At 34.7% G+C, this 14753-nt stretch overlaps 3 protein-coding genes across 3 annotated transcripts in view; 1 reads left to right on the forward strand and 2 right to left on the reverse strand.

The window, feature by feature from the left end:
- LOC126969482 (uncharacterized) overlaps positions 1-14753 on the reverse strand; it is a 169343-nt gene that overhangs the window by 58456 nt on the left and 96134 nt on the right. The window lies entirely within an intron of this gene.
- LOC126969511 (histone H3.3A) lies at positions 1675-3166 on the forward strand. The gene is made up of 3 exons (XM_050814980.1): positions 1675-1840; positions 1995-2282; positions 2521-3166. Exons 2-3 carry the CDS (start codon positions 2001-2003, stop codon positions 2647-2649), a joined length of 411 nt encoding a protein of 136 aa, XP_050670937.1. The 5' UTR covers positions 1675-1840; positions 1995-2000; the 3' UTR covers positions 2650-3166.
- On the reverse strand, positions 12120-14436 carry LOC126969505 (uncharacterized). Its single transcript, XM_050814974.1, has 4 exons — positions 14311-14436; positions 13911-14113; positions 12612-12868; positions 12120-12230 (listed from the first exon to the last, which is right to left on the reverse strand). The coding sequence occupies exons 1-4, from the start codon at positions 14393-14395 to the stop codon at positions 12167-12169; spliced, it is 609 nt and encodes a 202-aa protein (XP_050670931.1). The 5' UTR covers positions 14396-14436; the 3' UTR covers positions 12120-12166.

Genomic DNA, 14753 nt, shown 5'->3' on the forward strand with positions numbered 1-14753 from the left:
TCTTTCTCTTTCACACAAGATTCAAAATTCGTTCAAAAATTGAAACAAAAAATAGGTCGATTTTTCATAATAATTTTGTATACAAGCTACAACCTACCTACCTACTTAGTATACTACTATATTCTACTTACCCAATCATAATATCACCGATAGATCATGCAAGTGAACGACGACTACTTCAAACCATAAAAAATTATGTTATAACAGGAGTGGAAACTTTATAAATAAAACATTTACCTACAGTATAATACGTATTAACATGAAATTTACCAGATTAATTTATACACAATAATTATAATTAGACTTAAGTATATCATAGTTATTATTATTATATCATAGTAAATATTATTACGTAATTAATATAGAAAAATCTTTTGTATTTGTTATTATTATCCTTGCATAATTTTCATATCTATCTGATAAAAAAATCAATAAATTAACCTTTCCGGATCGGCGCGCTCCGGATCTCGCTGTACACTATTGATCGGCAAGCTTCCGGCAATTTCGCGGCATTTTCCCCGTGTGTATTATTTTACGTGTAGTTATAAAATGCTTATAACTAGGGTGATATGAGTGACTGTCACTGAAAGCTATTGAAACATGCTATAAGACCATGTATAAATTATTCATATTGTCTTTCTTTTTTTTTTCACACAGACTTTTCATTCGAAAAAAAGTGTAAAAATAGGTATATTTTAAAATAAATATTGTTATTATTGTTAATTACTTGTTTTATTTATTTCCTTTTATGTTTTTGTAATGAATAGTATATGTTAATTATAAAATAAAGCTTAAATCTCCACAAAGAACGATCTTCGTGTAAAGTCTTGATAACGACCGCTCGCTGCGCCGGCCGGGAACAAGTGGACACATAAGTGCTTTGTCCGTAAAGCTATGACGTCGAATATTGGTGGCCTTGAATCGTAACGGATCGAAATGTGTTTGGGAATTCACTCGTTCATAACTGCGTAGGCAAATAAACCATCTTGTACACCTAATAAGGGTGAAAACTGGATGAGGTAAAAAAGTGCCCCGCGGCACAGCCGCTCTCATTGTTTTTTGAATTACCAGTGCCCGCGGGCACGGCCGATGCGGAAAGGTTAAGTGTAATTCGCTTTATCATGGATTTAATTTTCAATATGAATATTAGGAAAAAAATAAGAGAGGAATATTTTAAATGATGAAATTTGTATATCAGACGGCACTGCCAAGACTGCCAAGACGGTGTTTGAAATCAATGCATAAACTACGATCAAGTGTGTTTTGTCACTGTCTTCATAGCTGTGCATAAAAGAGACAAAATACAACGATTCAATCTCTACAGCAATCAACTACTTAATAATAATTAATCTTTCTTCTTATCGCATATTTATAAAAAAAAACGCATTTCAAATGTCTATTGCATCGACGAATAATTTTAACCCACAAATGAATGCGAAATCGACATTCGATGGTCTATTGTAAATTTAACTCAAAATTCAATGCCCAATGGTCAATCTGCAGTGGGCACCCTGTTTAATTTTATTTTCTTTTCTTTTTCTTTTGTCATAATAAACACACAAATATTTATTCAGGCAACACTTTTACCTTAGTTACCAATGAAAAGACTTTTAAAGCGCAAACCTGCCCAATGAGAAGGACTAGTTTGCTAACCAATCAAAATCGTAGTTTGGGTGTAAGGTTAACCAATCATGGAAGAGACACAAAGCGTCAGTATTCACCCGCCATTCTCTCGTCGCCATCTTGAACTGTGTGTTAGCTGTTGAGCGTTCATCATTGTGTACTTTCACGAATAAATTTTGTAATTTCGTGTTTCCCTTGCATTCAAACAACAAACAAGGTGTGTTATGCAGTACTTCAATGTTTAGATTTGAGTAAAACTGTATTAATTTTGCAGTAATAATAAGATTTCTGTAGTGTACGTCAATATTTTGAAAACTAAAATTTCGCAATTTTGTTTTCTTATAATAATCTTATAACTTGTCTCAATACAGTAAACCATGGCGCGTACAAAGCAGACTGCTCGTAAATCCACGGGAGGTAAAGCGCCCCGTAAACAGCTAGCTACCAAAGCCGCACGCAAATCGGCGCCAAGCACTGGAGGTGTCAAGAAGCCTCATCGTTATCGTCCAGGAACTGTAGCCCTTCGTGAAATTCGTCGTTACCAGAAATCTACAGAGTTGCTGATCCGTAAGCTGCCTTTCCAGCGACTCGTGAGAGAAATTGCTCAGGATTTCAAGACTGACCTTCGTTTCCAGTCTGCTGCCATTGGCGCTCTGCAGGTGAGCAATAAATGAAATATTTTTTTTATGCCGTACCAAAATTTTGCTTTTAACTATATTTTATATTAAATTCTTAATTGTGTGAACTTGAAGTAAAATCTATCTCTTAGTTAATTTATTGAATTTAACAATTTTATTGTTTATTAAATCTAATTACATTATTGTTATTTAATGTAACAATAATATAATTACAGTTAACTTAAAAGTATCCAGTTATTTATATGTCAATTATTTACAGGAAGCAAGTGAAGCATATCTGGTTGGTCTTTTTGAAGATACCAACTTGTGTGCCATCCACGCTAAACGTGTAACCATTATGCCTAAAGATATCCAGTTGGCTAGACGGATCCGCGGAGAGCGAGCCTAAATGATTTAAACACGATAATTATTAATTATAATTCATAATTTAATTACATTTATATCCTCTATTATTATTTTGCATATTATATTTTGTAAAAAATAGAGTATGGATATCTGAATTAACATACCTTCTATGTTTTGATTTTATTACATTCACATATTGAAATTGTTAATATAGAATCATTTATTATTAAGACAGCCGCTGAACTGATTTTTTTTATAATTTTTGTATTTGTAAGGTAGACTATGATAGGGTATTTGATGCTTAGTGGGTTCTTTGTAAATCCCTAAGTGGTTGCTACCTATTTTTGCGTGTAAGTGTGCAATTTTGTATACTTGCACACTCTTCAAAAACTAAGGGAAAATAATACAATTAAACATCCGAAGCCTAATAAAGGAAATTTGTGTAGCAACCTTATTCTTAAGTATAATGATTTATTATGGTAATTACTTTGAAAATGTTTGATTCATTTGAATTGTTTGCTTGGTAATGATTCTTGTGTTAATAAATTAATTAAGTAGTTCTTACTGGTTTTAATTATTCTTATCAACATTAGAAATCTAAAAAACTGTTAAATTTACTAAATTGCATTGAGATCTTTCAACTTCTTTATATTACCAGGTTCCACCTAATTTCAGTATGAGGTAGGTGTACACTAGACACTGATGGTACCCTACCCATATTATTGTTTGGTAGAAAGTTACATAAAAATTGTTAAATGAAGGTGGAATTGTGTAGTTATGGATCAATCAGGTTAAACCTCTTCAGAACTACCCTGTCAATAAATGTGGCTGTGACAAACCAGTGCCATCTCTATGCAGCACCAAGCAATTGTTATTTTAACATATGTAGTTAGATCCCACACTATTTGAGCTGTGTAAAGCACATAGTCAAATGGTTGGAACTGATACTAGTGTGCACCATATATGAGAATGATACTCTGTGTAGCAGGGCCTCGTTAGAGTAAAAGTGTTCTGTTGGCAGGACCTGCGTCTTATATTACTAGAATTTGTATAGTTAGATGGCTTAGTGACTTTTGATGACTCCCATTTTCTTCATGTGATTGCGGGTTTAGCAATAACTTGAACTGAGAGAGAGTATAAATATGCTAATTTCCGAACTCGATGACTGTAGGCCTGCATATGTGGGGAATATATTTGTTATCCCACCTCCTCCAGACACCTCGGCAACTTGCTCTACTTCCTAATGACTTCCAGAATGTTTGGTGCAAAGTTGTTGAGCCCAGTAAGTCTCTGGATGATGCAAAAGTGTATACACGCAGTTTCTTCTGCCACAAAGCAGGCCCTGCACGGGGCAGTCAGTTATGGCTATATAATATAGAATACCTATAGATGTTTATTACAAGGACCATTACCAGATAGCACCGCCATCTGTGTAAGTTAATAAGGCATCACTATTGGGGATGGGGAGTGTCTTCAGTCCTATAGTATGAACGATAAATTTTTGTCTTGAGCGTTTTCTAAAATGGTTTTTGACCTAGCCAGAAGGTAGCAGTACAATTGGGTCTGGCCCTATACTTAGTAGTTATTTAGTACGCTTTCATCGATTGTAGAGTAACCTCGGTCCAGTAACACACATGATTCAGAGCTTTATGCCATTCATATCTGAAGTGGTAGTGCTGCTATTTAATGCCTGTAGTACGGACAAACTGTCTGATATTGTTAGGTCCTTACCTACCTAATATTAAGAGCCTTATTTTGATTTTCTTTCAGCTGTATTTTAGATTTTTAGCAAAGATATATTATTAAATTTGGAATCCGTCATTGGGTGCTTTCACGAAAGGAATGTCATTGGCCATATAGGCATATACCAAATAAGATTGTATTATGATTTATGTGGTGTCACAACACATAACTTATCATAACCAAATAAAACACTGTGTGCCTTTTCCGTAGCAATTTGTAATTGTTTAATCTAACTCCCGTAGGGCGTATATTTTAGCTTCTTCGAATTTCGATGAACAAGTGAAATGCCAAATGATATAGTATAGCTTCGACGGCTGCAGTTGCTGTAGTCCTCATAAATGCTGTTGCTGCCATGCATACCTACCAAGTCTTTGCCAGCTTTGTAGATTTGCTTATGGCGCTTTAACTGATCATAGGTCTATTGACTGAAGTGTAAAGCCACAGTAGCCCATTTCTTTCCTAACAATTTCCAAATCAAGAAGACAACGCTGGGTTTGCTATGTTTTGTTATTTAGATGCCTACGTATTTTGCCTTAGTAGTTAGTTGATTTAAACAGTTTTGGTAGAGTGTAGTTCCAAGTGCTCGTTTTTGTCAACATTATTATGATTAACGTAGAGTAGTCTGCACCATTTTTCAACTAATGATAGGGCAGATTGTGTTACTTCACATATGTACTGTAGTTGTAAGTTTCACTATCCTAAATATAATACTAGCATAGCTAGATTATCCGCATAACCGTTTGTGAAGTAGCTATTATTATTGATCAAATATTATATAATCATTGATAACAATGTTCCATAGAAGAGGAGATAGCTTGCCACGGTGAGGACAGCCTTTGGCAACAAATGCCCACTGTTAGTTGCCGTCGCTCAGTCTGACCACTCTGTTTGCTAGCATGTCCTGAATCCAGTTTGTGGATAGATATCTCACCTAAGTACCTATGTAAGGCCTCCTCGATTTTTTTAACCACTGCATAAAGGGCTAATTGTGTGGATTGCCTTGAGCTATTGTAATCATGTTGGTTCTTTGGGTGGACTTATAAATGAGATCTATATTTTACTCGAGTTGCCACTATGCTGTACCCCAAAGTTGAATTCCATAAGGCCAGTTAGGCTTGATGGTTACTTTATATACATTGAGTTTGTTCTGAAGTGATACTAGGGAATCCTACCAATTATCATCAGCCGGAAGATGTCCACTGCTGCACAAAGGCCTTATCTTTGGGGGAGGCCTTCCTGCCAATAAGCCAGTACAATTCTATCTTCTGAATAGCTGTGATGTGCTTCCTCCAAGTTAGTCGATGGTCCGGGTGGATTACCAAGTATTTAACTGACTTTGCTTGTGCAAGAGGCTCACAGGCAAGGGATTTTTTTATGGAAGAGGAGGGCAGACAAGCATATGGATCACCTGAGGTTGAGTGATCACCACCACCCTCATCTTGCAACACCAGAGGAATCACAGGAGTCTTGCCGGTCTTTTACAAGTGTACAGGCTTTTTAAAGGAACCATGACATATCATATGGAATATATCATAAGGAAGCTCAAACACACACAACAGTACAACGCTTGGTTGTATGTGGGAGAAAGTCCTTGAAAATTGCACTGTGGAGGAGCACCACACATCCTGGCGAAGATATCATAATTAAGTATCATGCTAAACTGGAATTTGGAGCCAGGAATCAGGTCAAACAGCTCATCTTCTCTTTGCAAACACTCATTGTGGTGAATGCAGTAGAAGACACAATGTAGCAACATCTCTAAACAACACCAAATGATCTAGCTGTTCACAGAACACTGGATTGATCAACTCTGTGTTGCACACAGTCAATTTCAAGCTGATACTGTGGGGCCTACATATTTACTCAAGTCGATTCAATATTAGTATGTATTGCAAAAACTGTATAATAATACCATATTTTTTATGTGTATAACAAAAAGTCCTAAATGTTTTTGTTTCTATTTTCAATAATTTTAACAACTATTAACACTAGAAGGGAACATACATATCAAACTGATGTAAATAGGTTTCCAGTACCAATATTCCTGTGCCAACCAATTTCATAGTATACAGTTTTATACCATTATCAATATACTATAGCTATATAATAAATAAAATAATAACTATAGCTTTAATAGAATTGAGATCAATAAAAAGCAGTACCTTACTTACAAGCAACAACTATTAATATATTTATTAAAACTACCTTTAAAGTGACAGTTATTGCTAATATAATATATACATTAAATTATTTTTCAAATATGATGTAAAATACACATAACATACTCTACAATAAAGGTTTTGCTAAGCTTAATCATCTACACAACTAGTTTTGCCTCTTCTTCTTCTAATTCCTTAAGCCTTTGTTCTATTTCTGCAACACTTAATCCATGCTCCTTGTTGTACTTGTAACTTAAAATCAATTGATGTTTTTCTAAGCCTTTCACCCTGTCATATAATGTGGTGTCAAATTGCTGATCAATATCACTCTCCTCCCGAAGAACACAGAAGTAAATAAGAAAAGCAGCAACACTTCCTACCACACTATATGGTTGATACCAGGGCATATCTTTTTGTTTCACAAATATAGATCTTGGTATCCTTTTCGCCGCACCACTCGATGAAAACTTGATAGGACCACTATCGTCCACATTTTCTGTTTTATTTTTAGTACCAAACGAACTTCCTTTGAAATATCGGACGTAGCTTCTGTAAATGTTGAAAAAAACAGATGAAAAAATAGCACAAGAATCCCACTAAAATATTTAGGTTAATATTAAGAAAATAATTTTAAATGTTATTTTTGTCGAGTTTCGTCATATTTACCATTCTTGTGAAGTACAAATTACTTTAACGAAGAATGTATTAAACTCATACCTAATTCAAATAAGCTATGTTGAAATCATTTATAATAAATATGCTTACCTAGCTTTTAAAATTGTTCGATTCATTTTGCAATTAATACTAAAATTTTAACCATTTTATTTAAAATAAACAAAGTAGTAAATACTGGCTTAAAAAATAAGGCATCTGAAATCTGATTTTCTGAGTTCTGACAATGTCATGTTACTCAGTCAGATCAGTGAGCACGCATCATTGTCAGTACTACAAGACAAAGTGACAATTTCGGAGGCCTGCGCCGCCTACACTATACTTTAGATAGTACTATACCCGGCCGCAGTTGCAGTGTACTACGTCTGTGTATTAAACTAGAGTTACTTTCGTACCTAGTGTATATTCAACAATATGGATAAAGGATTTCAAAAGGGGTAATCATCCAATTGTTGGCGCGAGACTGAGTCTGCCATAATTTGGCGAATCAAAACTTCCTGAGGCTCTTTTACCAGTGGGAGGCTCCTTTGCACAGGATGCCGACTAGATTATGGGTACTACAAGGGCGCCTATTTCTGCCGTGAAGCAGTAATGCGAAAGCATAACTGTGTTTCGGTCTGAAGGGCGCCGTAGCAAGTGAAATTACTGGGCAAATGAGACTTAACATCTTATGTCTCAAGGTGACGAGCGCAGTTGTAGTGCCGCTCAGAATTTTTGAGGTTTTTCAAGAATCTTGAGCGGCACTGCATTGTAATGGACAGGCCGTATCAATTTCCATCAGCTGAACGTCCTACTCGTCTCGTTCCTTATTTTCATAAAAAAATCTCCTGAGGATGCCTCGTAAAGAGGTGAAACACGTGTCGAATTGGTTGAAGACGAACCTTAGCGTAATTTACACTCAAGAAGGCTCACAACAATTGGATGATTATGGATTTCCGCTAAAATAACGCCTTTATTTCAATAAATGGGTAGTCAGATAATCTACCTATAATAGATGGACTTATCGTTGGCCTGTATTTACACAAAAAAAGTAACTCACATTTTTGCGACGTAACAACTATTTCGAAAATCAAACGTTATTTAACTCATCATTTTTTATTACAAAAGAGAGTCTTCGTAATTTAACCTCGCAGTCGCATTGCAAGCCTGCTTATCAAATCATTTTAGTACGGTTTAATCACAGACATCTAATATTATATAACTACTATTGATGGATAAATAATGACGGTTTACTATCAATTTACTATTCTTAGGGGCATTTCACAATATCCAAGTAAAATTCCAACAAATTGTCATAGGCTAGTTAAATCATTGGCTACATAAAAGTTCCAGTCATAAATCAGATTGCATTTACAATCACTTCACCGCTATATATATCGGTCTGGCAACCACGCACTCAATAGTTGCGTTTCAGGAAATTAAAATTTTAAAAAATTGTTTCTTATACGAAATAACGTAACACAAGCAAAACGGCTTTTAAAGAAAATTTTATTTCATATTTCATAGTTTCTGTTTGTAAATATTTCTAAATAGCACTTCTACCACTTTTTTCAGAATACTACATTGAAAATGATTAAAGCTAAAGATTTTGTTCCTGCGTGTCATGAAGTAGAGCAGAAAAGATTTTGCGACAGTAGTAGTATCAAAACCATAAACTTAGTATACTAGCGTTATAGACGAACCGTGTGTGAGAGTGAGATAACTGTCCTTACACGAAAACCTAAGCGTGAGAAAGAGACGGAACAGAAGGACCGTGAATCAATTCTAAACAATTTAGCGTCCATTAGTCTCCATTCAGATTGGACCGCGTTTTAATTTTAGTCTTTTTATCGAAATTATACTGTGTTTTAACGGAACTGTGTTAGTTGTTAAAAATATAATGGTGTAGTGTTCTGTATTAGATTGTGTTGTTAAATACAGCTACAATCCAAATAAAGAAACATTTCACAGGTAAATACTGATTCTTAAGTACAACTTTTGTGGTGTTTATTTTCGTAGAACATATTCACTATAATATTTGGAATGACATTTTGAATACGCAGTAAACATTCTAATTTCTAAATATTATTTTAATTTAAAAAAAATAATTGTTAGATAATAATATTATATTGTATACTTGAATATGCCGCCGTTTATCAATAATTGCCATAGGGATTGAAAATACTAAACACTTCACTAACTCTCTAACACATCCGTAAAACTAGTACACATGCATATTTTAAATTAGGTCTCGCGATAATGAGGAGTGTGTTTGTCTATTATGGTAGTATACTAAGTTTATGATCATAATTTAATTAAAGTTACTACATAAACTAGTTCGAGAGCTTCAAATACAGTGCTAGCTCTCGCAGTATGTATGTCAAAGAAGTGAACAAATATGTCTCATTATATATAATTTAAAAAATACTTGCATGGGTTTTTCATTTCGATAGTTTTTTGCTTATAACCGTTTTGTTATAACCAAGTGACGGAATCAAGATATCTTCATGTAAAAAAGCCTTCGAAGCCCCAGTCAAATTTGTGGTTTGATATGCGCTACGTACTAGCAGCCTCCAAAATCCACGAAGCAGCTCAGCTGAGATTTAAACCCCTTATGCACATTCCGGGAAAAAGGTAAGAGCTAATTTTGTATTGCACATGTGGCCATTAAAACCTCGAAGAATGAAGTCGTACTTGAATATAATAGTTTTTATCAATTTCTTTCTCTTTTGAACATCCCCACTTGAGCCACAAAAAATAACTTAGCCGGTGCATTAGTGGTTGTGCTTTTACATTTTGGCACAACACATTACTTTCTTGTTTAGATTAGTCATGTCAAACAATATTTGGGTAATTTATTAGTAAGCCGTACCGGAGCATGCAATGTACTGCGCGAGTGTTGACTTATGACGTCACACGTAGCCTGCACTGGCCGGTTCGCGCGATGCGCGTGCGCCATGCGCACATTTCCATATTGCGGAAACTAATTGAAGTTTCGAAATAATTTTTACAGATGATTTTATATTTTATATAGAGAAAATTAAAAGCTAAAATTAAAAATTGAGTGAGCATTCTTCTCGTAAACGTCTCTGACAGCTACTAGGATTTACTAACATAGTTATAAGATATTTATTTGAATAACATACTATACTTATCTATTTTCGGACTTTCAATTTTATTTTATTTTGTCTATCAATTCAAATTCAAATATTTTTATTCAAAATAGGATTTAAATCACTTATTGAACGTCAAAATCTACCACCCATTCAAAAGAGACTGCCTCAGACCTGAGAAGAATGGGCGCAAGAAACTCAGCGGGCTTTTTTTTTAAATATAAAATCAGAGGAATCACAAAAACGTAGCCGGACTATTAGAAAAGTGTAGGCGTTTTTTTTTGAAAGTACCCTTGTCGCATCGTCCTGGAACCACCGCGTAGGAACACCACACATCCAGGTGGTGGGGATGATATCCAATTTGTGGCGTGTGGTGCGAAGGTCGAATACGGCGGCAGGAATCAGGTCAAACAGGAATTCGGAACACCCCTGATAAATGCGGTAATAAGACACACAATGAAGCGTGACGTCTCTACGCAAATAAGCGATCTAGCCGTTCACAGAGCTGGATCCCCGTGCATTCGAGTAGCTCTGCGTTGCACGCGGTCAAATGGTTCGAGTTGATACTGGGCGCACCAGACCTGAGATGACAATTATCCTTCATATGTGGCCTGACCTGTGCTTTCTAGAGCACTAGAATGTGGGCTGGCTTGATGTAATACCGTGCTAATTTATGACGAAGAAGCTATTCTTCGGAGTCAATTGGCGATTTCCCGAGAGAGACCTGTATGGTCAGTGTATAATATGGCATCTCTAGTACCTACTGTCGTCTGCATAGCAATACATGTTGGAGGCGTCCAACGTATCATTGATATGCAGAAGAAACAGTGGAAACACACACAGCTTTGTGGAACTCTAGCATTCACAGGAAAACGTTTTCTTTTAATATAGTATTAGTTATTTATGCAACTGTTGTGTAATAAGGGGTATTGAAACACGAATGTGGATTAATACCTAATTATCAACAGTTGCATACAAGACTTTATCTACACCCAGAATATGAATCGTCTAAAAGATTCTGGAACAGTAAGCTTACTTACCTAATATAATTCATTACTGATTATAAACAAATAAACTAAGTATTAATGAAGCAATTATTTATTTTAGTAGTAATTTACATTTTGTATAGTGCAATAATTAAAATTCACTCGAATATAATGTTCTTTTGCAGCGTTTAAAATGAATCGCTCACTTTTTGTAAACAAAACAATAAAAATATAGAAGAAAAATGGCGGGGATTTGAATAACCTACTTTTTTTTTACGGCGTGCGACGTTCTGGGAGTGTGGAGAGCGCGTAAACGAAAATGTTCTTATTTTGAAATTCATACAGATACCACGCATCGAGCAATAAGAATGTGGCTGTGTGTTGAAACTCTTTGCGCATGAAGGGATAAAAAAAAACATAGGAGTGTTGTTATGAAATTCAGTACAACATTACAATACTCTTTTGGATGATGTAATGGTTATTAGAACATTGGGTGTTTTAATGTTGGCAATAAGCTAATTGTTTCAGAATCTTTAATAGAGGATTTAAAGCATGGGTGTAGATAAATATATTTTTCACTTGAACCTCTATTGATATTAATTACATATTTTATTTCTCAGGAAATGATACAAATTTTAATTACACACTCCGGGCTGTGCAGGTTTGCCATCTATACAACCTATGTTGTATCGATTTTATTGTCCCGTCTAAATATGATCATTCTAAATAAGTTTCAAAATTTTGTTGAACAACAATAGTTGTGTTCTTACTTTTTCTTTACCTTTAGAGAAGACGCCATGTCATTGCAAAATAATGGATCGAAATACTTAGATTATTACTTATGTTTCAGAAATAAAAATATTATACTTAGTACGTATCCTCATTCATTATTTTAATCTAGGACACTTTTATTTGGTAACGTTTTTAAAATTTTCAATCTTCTGAAGCGAGTAATCGAGTGCATTTTTCATCCTGAAAAATATAACGTGACAGAATTAGTTAGTTGGTATTGTATTCTATATTAATATGCAGTATTTAATTATTCATGTAAGAATTTGATTTTGTGACTGCAATCCTTTAAATATTTGTTTGTCTGTCTGTGTGTAGTCAATTGCTCAAAAAAGTCTTGAAGTATTGCGTATAAAATGATGATAGTATGACGAGATCATATTGGTGATATGGTCCAGCTATTAATAATGCTTGATTTAGGTGGCTGCGACTGTGTGACGCAAGTAATTGGAAACTACACGAAGTCTCAACTTGACTAGCACATAGCATAATTTTTTATCTAGAATGGCTTTGATATTTTGATGATAGATATATACTAAGTAATAAATATTCCTGACGTCTCACCTAATAAATTCGTCTCCAGTGCTGGGTTCTCGCTTCAAGCGGTCACGTTCGGCAATAGCTTTATCGCGTCTCATCATGGCTTCTCTTAGCCTAGCATCGCCACAGATTATTTCTGGTTCGGGTTTCTTTAAAACTCTCGGTGTTTCTATGTTTGTCGGTCTCACCAATAGAGCCCACACATCGTACTTGTCAGATGTATTTTGTATGGTCTCGCATAGATTTGAACGTTGGTCCCAAACCATCTTTATACCTGTATCCTATTGAAAAATGTGCAATTTATCACACTTATTAAAATTGCTATTCGAGTCCTTTTTCTGAAATATTTTAGCAATTTGGTGACAAGGTTTATTTTTGTTTCGAGAAATTCATGCAGAAACGTGCAATATGCATTTGAAAGATTGATGTTCGTCCGTTTTACTTTGGATATAATTCCAATTACTGGATTCTTAGATAAATGTAATAAAGTATGCATATAAAATAGTTTTATATGCGTTCACTGATTTCTACATATTAAAATGTAGTGTGGACCGCGGTTTCGGCTCGCGAGCTAAGCTAGAAAAATAGTTGCAACAAAAATGTGCATACCGCACATGCGCCCGGTGTGGATGTGGCTATAGCAGTTATCTTCTCCCGTGCGTACACACGCTCTTTTTTTGTTACTATCTACAAATTAGTAAATACTAATTTGTACCTATTGTATATGGAATTGTTAAGATCGTCAAAGTTCGTTCCATGATTTTAACTGTGCGTAGAAATATATTTTTACTAAGTTGTCCAACGGATGAGTGCGGGGGTTTTTTTGGAACGTAAGTATCTCCGCCCATAACATAATTAATAATGCACCGTATATCAAGTTCTTATATTTTTACTTTAGAGTACACTGTACAAGTACAACAGAGAAGATTCACAAACTAAGGCTGATCCACTCAATCCTTCCTACTCTACTTAAAATGCTCGGTGATCACATTATGGATAAAGGCCACGATAGAAGGGTTTACGGAATTCTGGAATACGTAGAGTATTTCTAATATTTTGACTAGTGGCTGCGTTTTATGGGAAAAAGGCCTGGGTTTTAAGGTTTTGGTAGGTATAATTACTTCAGTAAATAGAATGTATTTATAATAAATTGTGTTACGATAATGAAAAAATACTGTTTAAGCGTACCCTATTAGTTTTATAGACTACAGTCCTCTATTTTAGAGTTAGTCTGATGACCCTACTGGAAACAGAAAAGGGTGAAATTGACAGGTAAACAAACACGAAAATATAGGTAATTATAAAATAAAATGAAATATTTACAATTTTTTTTTGGATGTCCTTCAAATCATTTTGCATTTTCTGTATTTGAGCCGCCATGGTAGTGTTGCGAATTTTCTCAAAATCCAGCTCCGTTTTTAGTAGACATATTTTATTGACCAGCGTATTTTGTTCCTTCACCGAATTTTCGACTTGCATCAAAGTTTCCTTGATGTTTCTTTGAAAGCACGATATAGTGGCCTCTACTAAAGTATTAACGTTCGCATAATTAATTCCTAATTTGTAATTGTATAATAATAATTAATTTGATTCGATAAATTTTTTATTTCAAATAATTTACATATGACTTACTAATTAATAACACTATTTTGTTTGCATGTGACCGCGAATGGGCTTCGGTTGTACATATTATATGGGAATTATAATTATTATACTTACTTACATTCACGTTTTTCTTTCAGTTTTGTTTCTGTGTCTTGTTCTTGAAGCTTAATTTTATCTAAAGCAGACCCTATTGAGTTTTCCATTGTTTAGAATCTTAAAATCGTAAAAGATAATTTTCTTTCCAAAAAAAGCCGCGCGAGATAAAAAAACACAGAATAGCAAAGAGGATGTCAATACTCCTTAATACAGAATAGGTAATATTCTGTGGTCTGTGGCAGGTAGGTAGCCACAAGTAGTGGGATAGCCTACTATTATTGTGGATAAAACTACTTTTATTGTTGAATAGTAGGCTATAGTAGTGGGATAATAGAAATATTTTTGATTTATTAAGAGCTTTAGATATGGACCTTTAAGCCGATATTATGTACGTGGTAAATGGTATAGGTCAGTGGTACGACAGCTAACACAGATAAATAACTTTACAATAATAATTATTGTCTA

Source organism: Leptidea sinapis, chromosome 18, assembly GCF_905404315.1.
Source record: "Leptidea sinapis chromosome 18, ilLepSina1.1, whole genome shotgun sequence".
In the NCBI taxonomy this organism is placed as follows: domain Eukaryota; kingdom Metazoa; phylum Arthropoda; class Insecta; order Lepidoptera; family Pieridae; genus Leptidea; species Leptidea sinapis.

Excerpts from the sequence above, each read along its gene's own strand:
- LOC126969511 (XM_050814980.1), top strand. The coding sequence starts at position 2,001 with ATGGCGCGTACAAAGCAGACTGCTCGTAAATCCACGGGAGGTAAAGCG. Across the intron at positions 2,283-2,520 it reads CTGCCATTGGCGCTCTGCAG|GAAGCAAGTGAAGCATATCT; the intron begins GTGAGCAATAAA and ends AATTATTTACAG.
- LOC126969505 (XM_050814974.1), bottom strand. The coding sequence starts at position 14,395 with ATGGAAAACTCAATAGGGTCTGCTTTAGATAAAATTAAGCTTCAAGAA. Across the intron at positions 14,114-14,310 it reads ACTGAAAGAAAAACGTGAAT|TAGAGGCCACTATATCGTGC; the intron begins GTAAGTAAGTAT and ends TTAATACTTTAG. Across the intron at positions 12,869-13,910 it reads AGGACATCCAAAAAAAAATT|GATACAGGTATAAAGATGGT; the intron begins GTAAATATTTCA and ends ATTTTTCAATAG.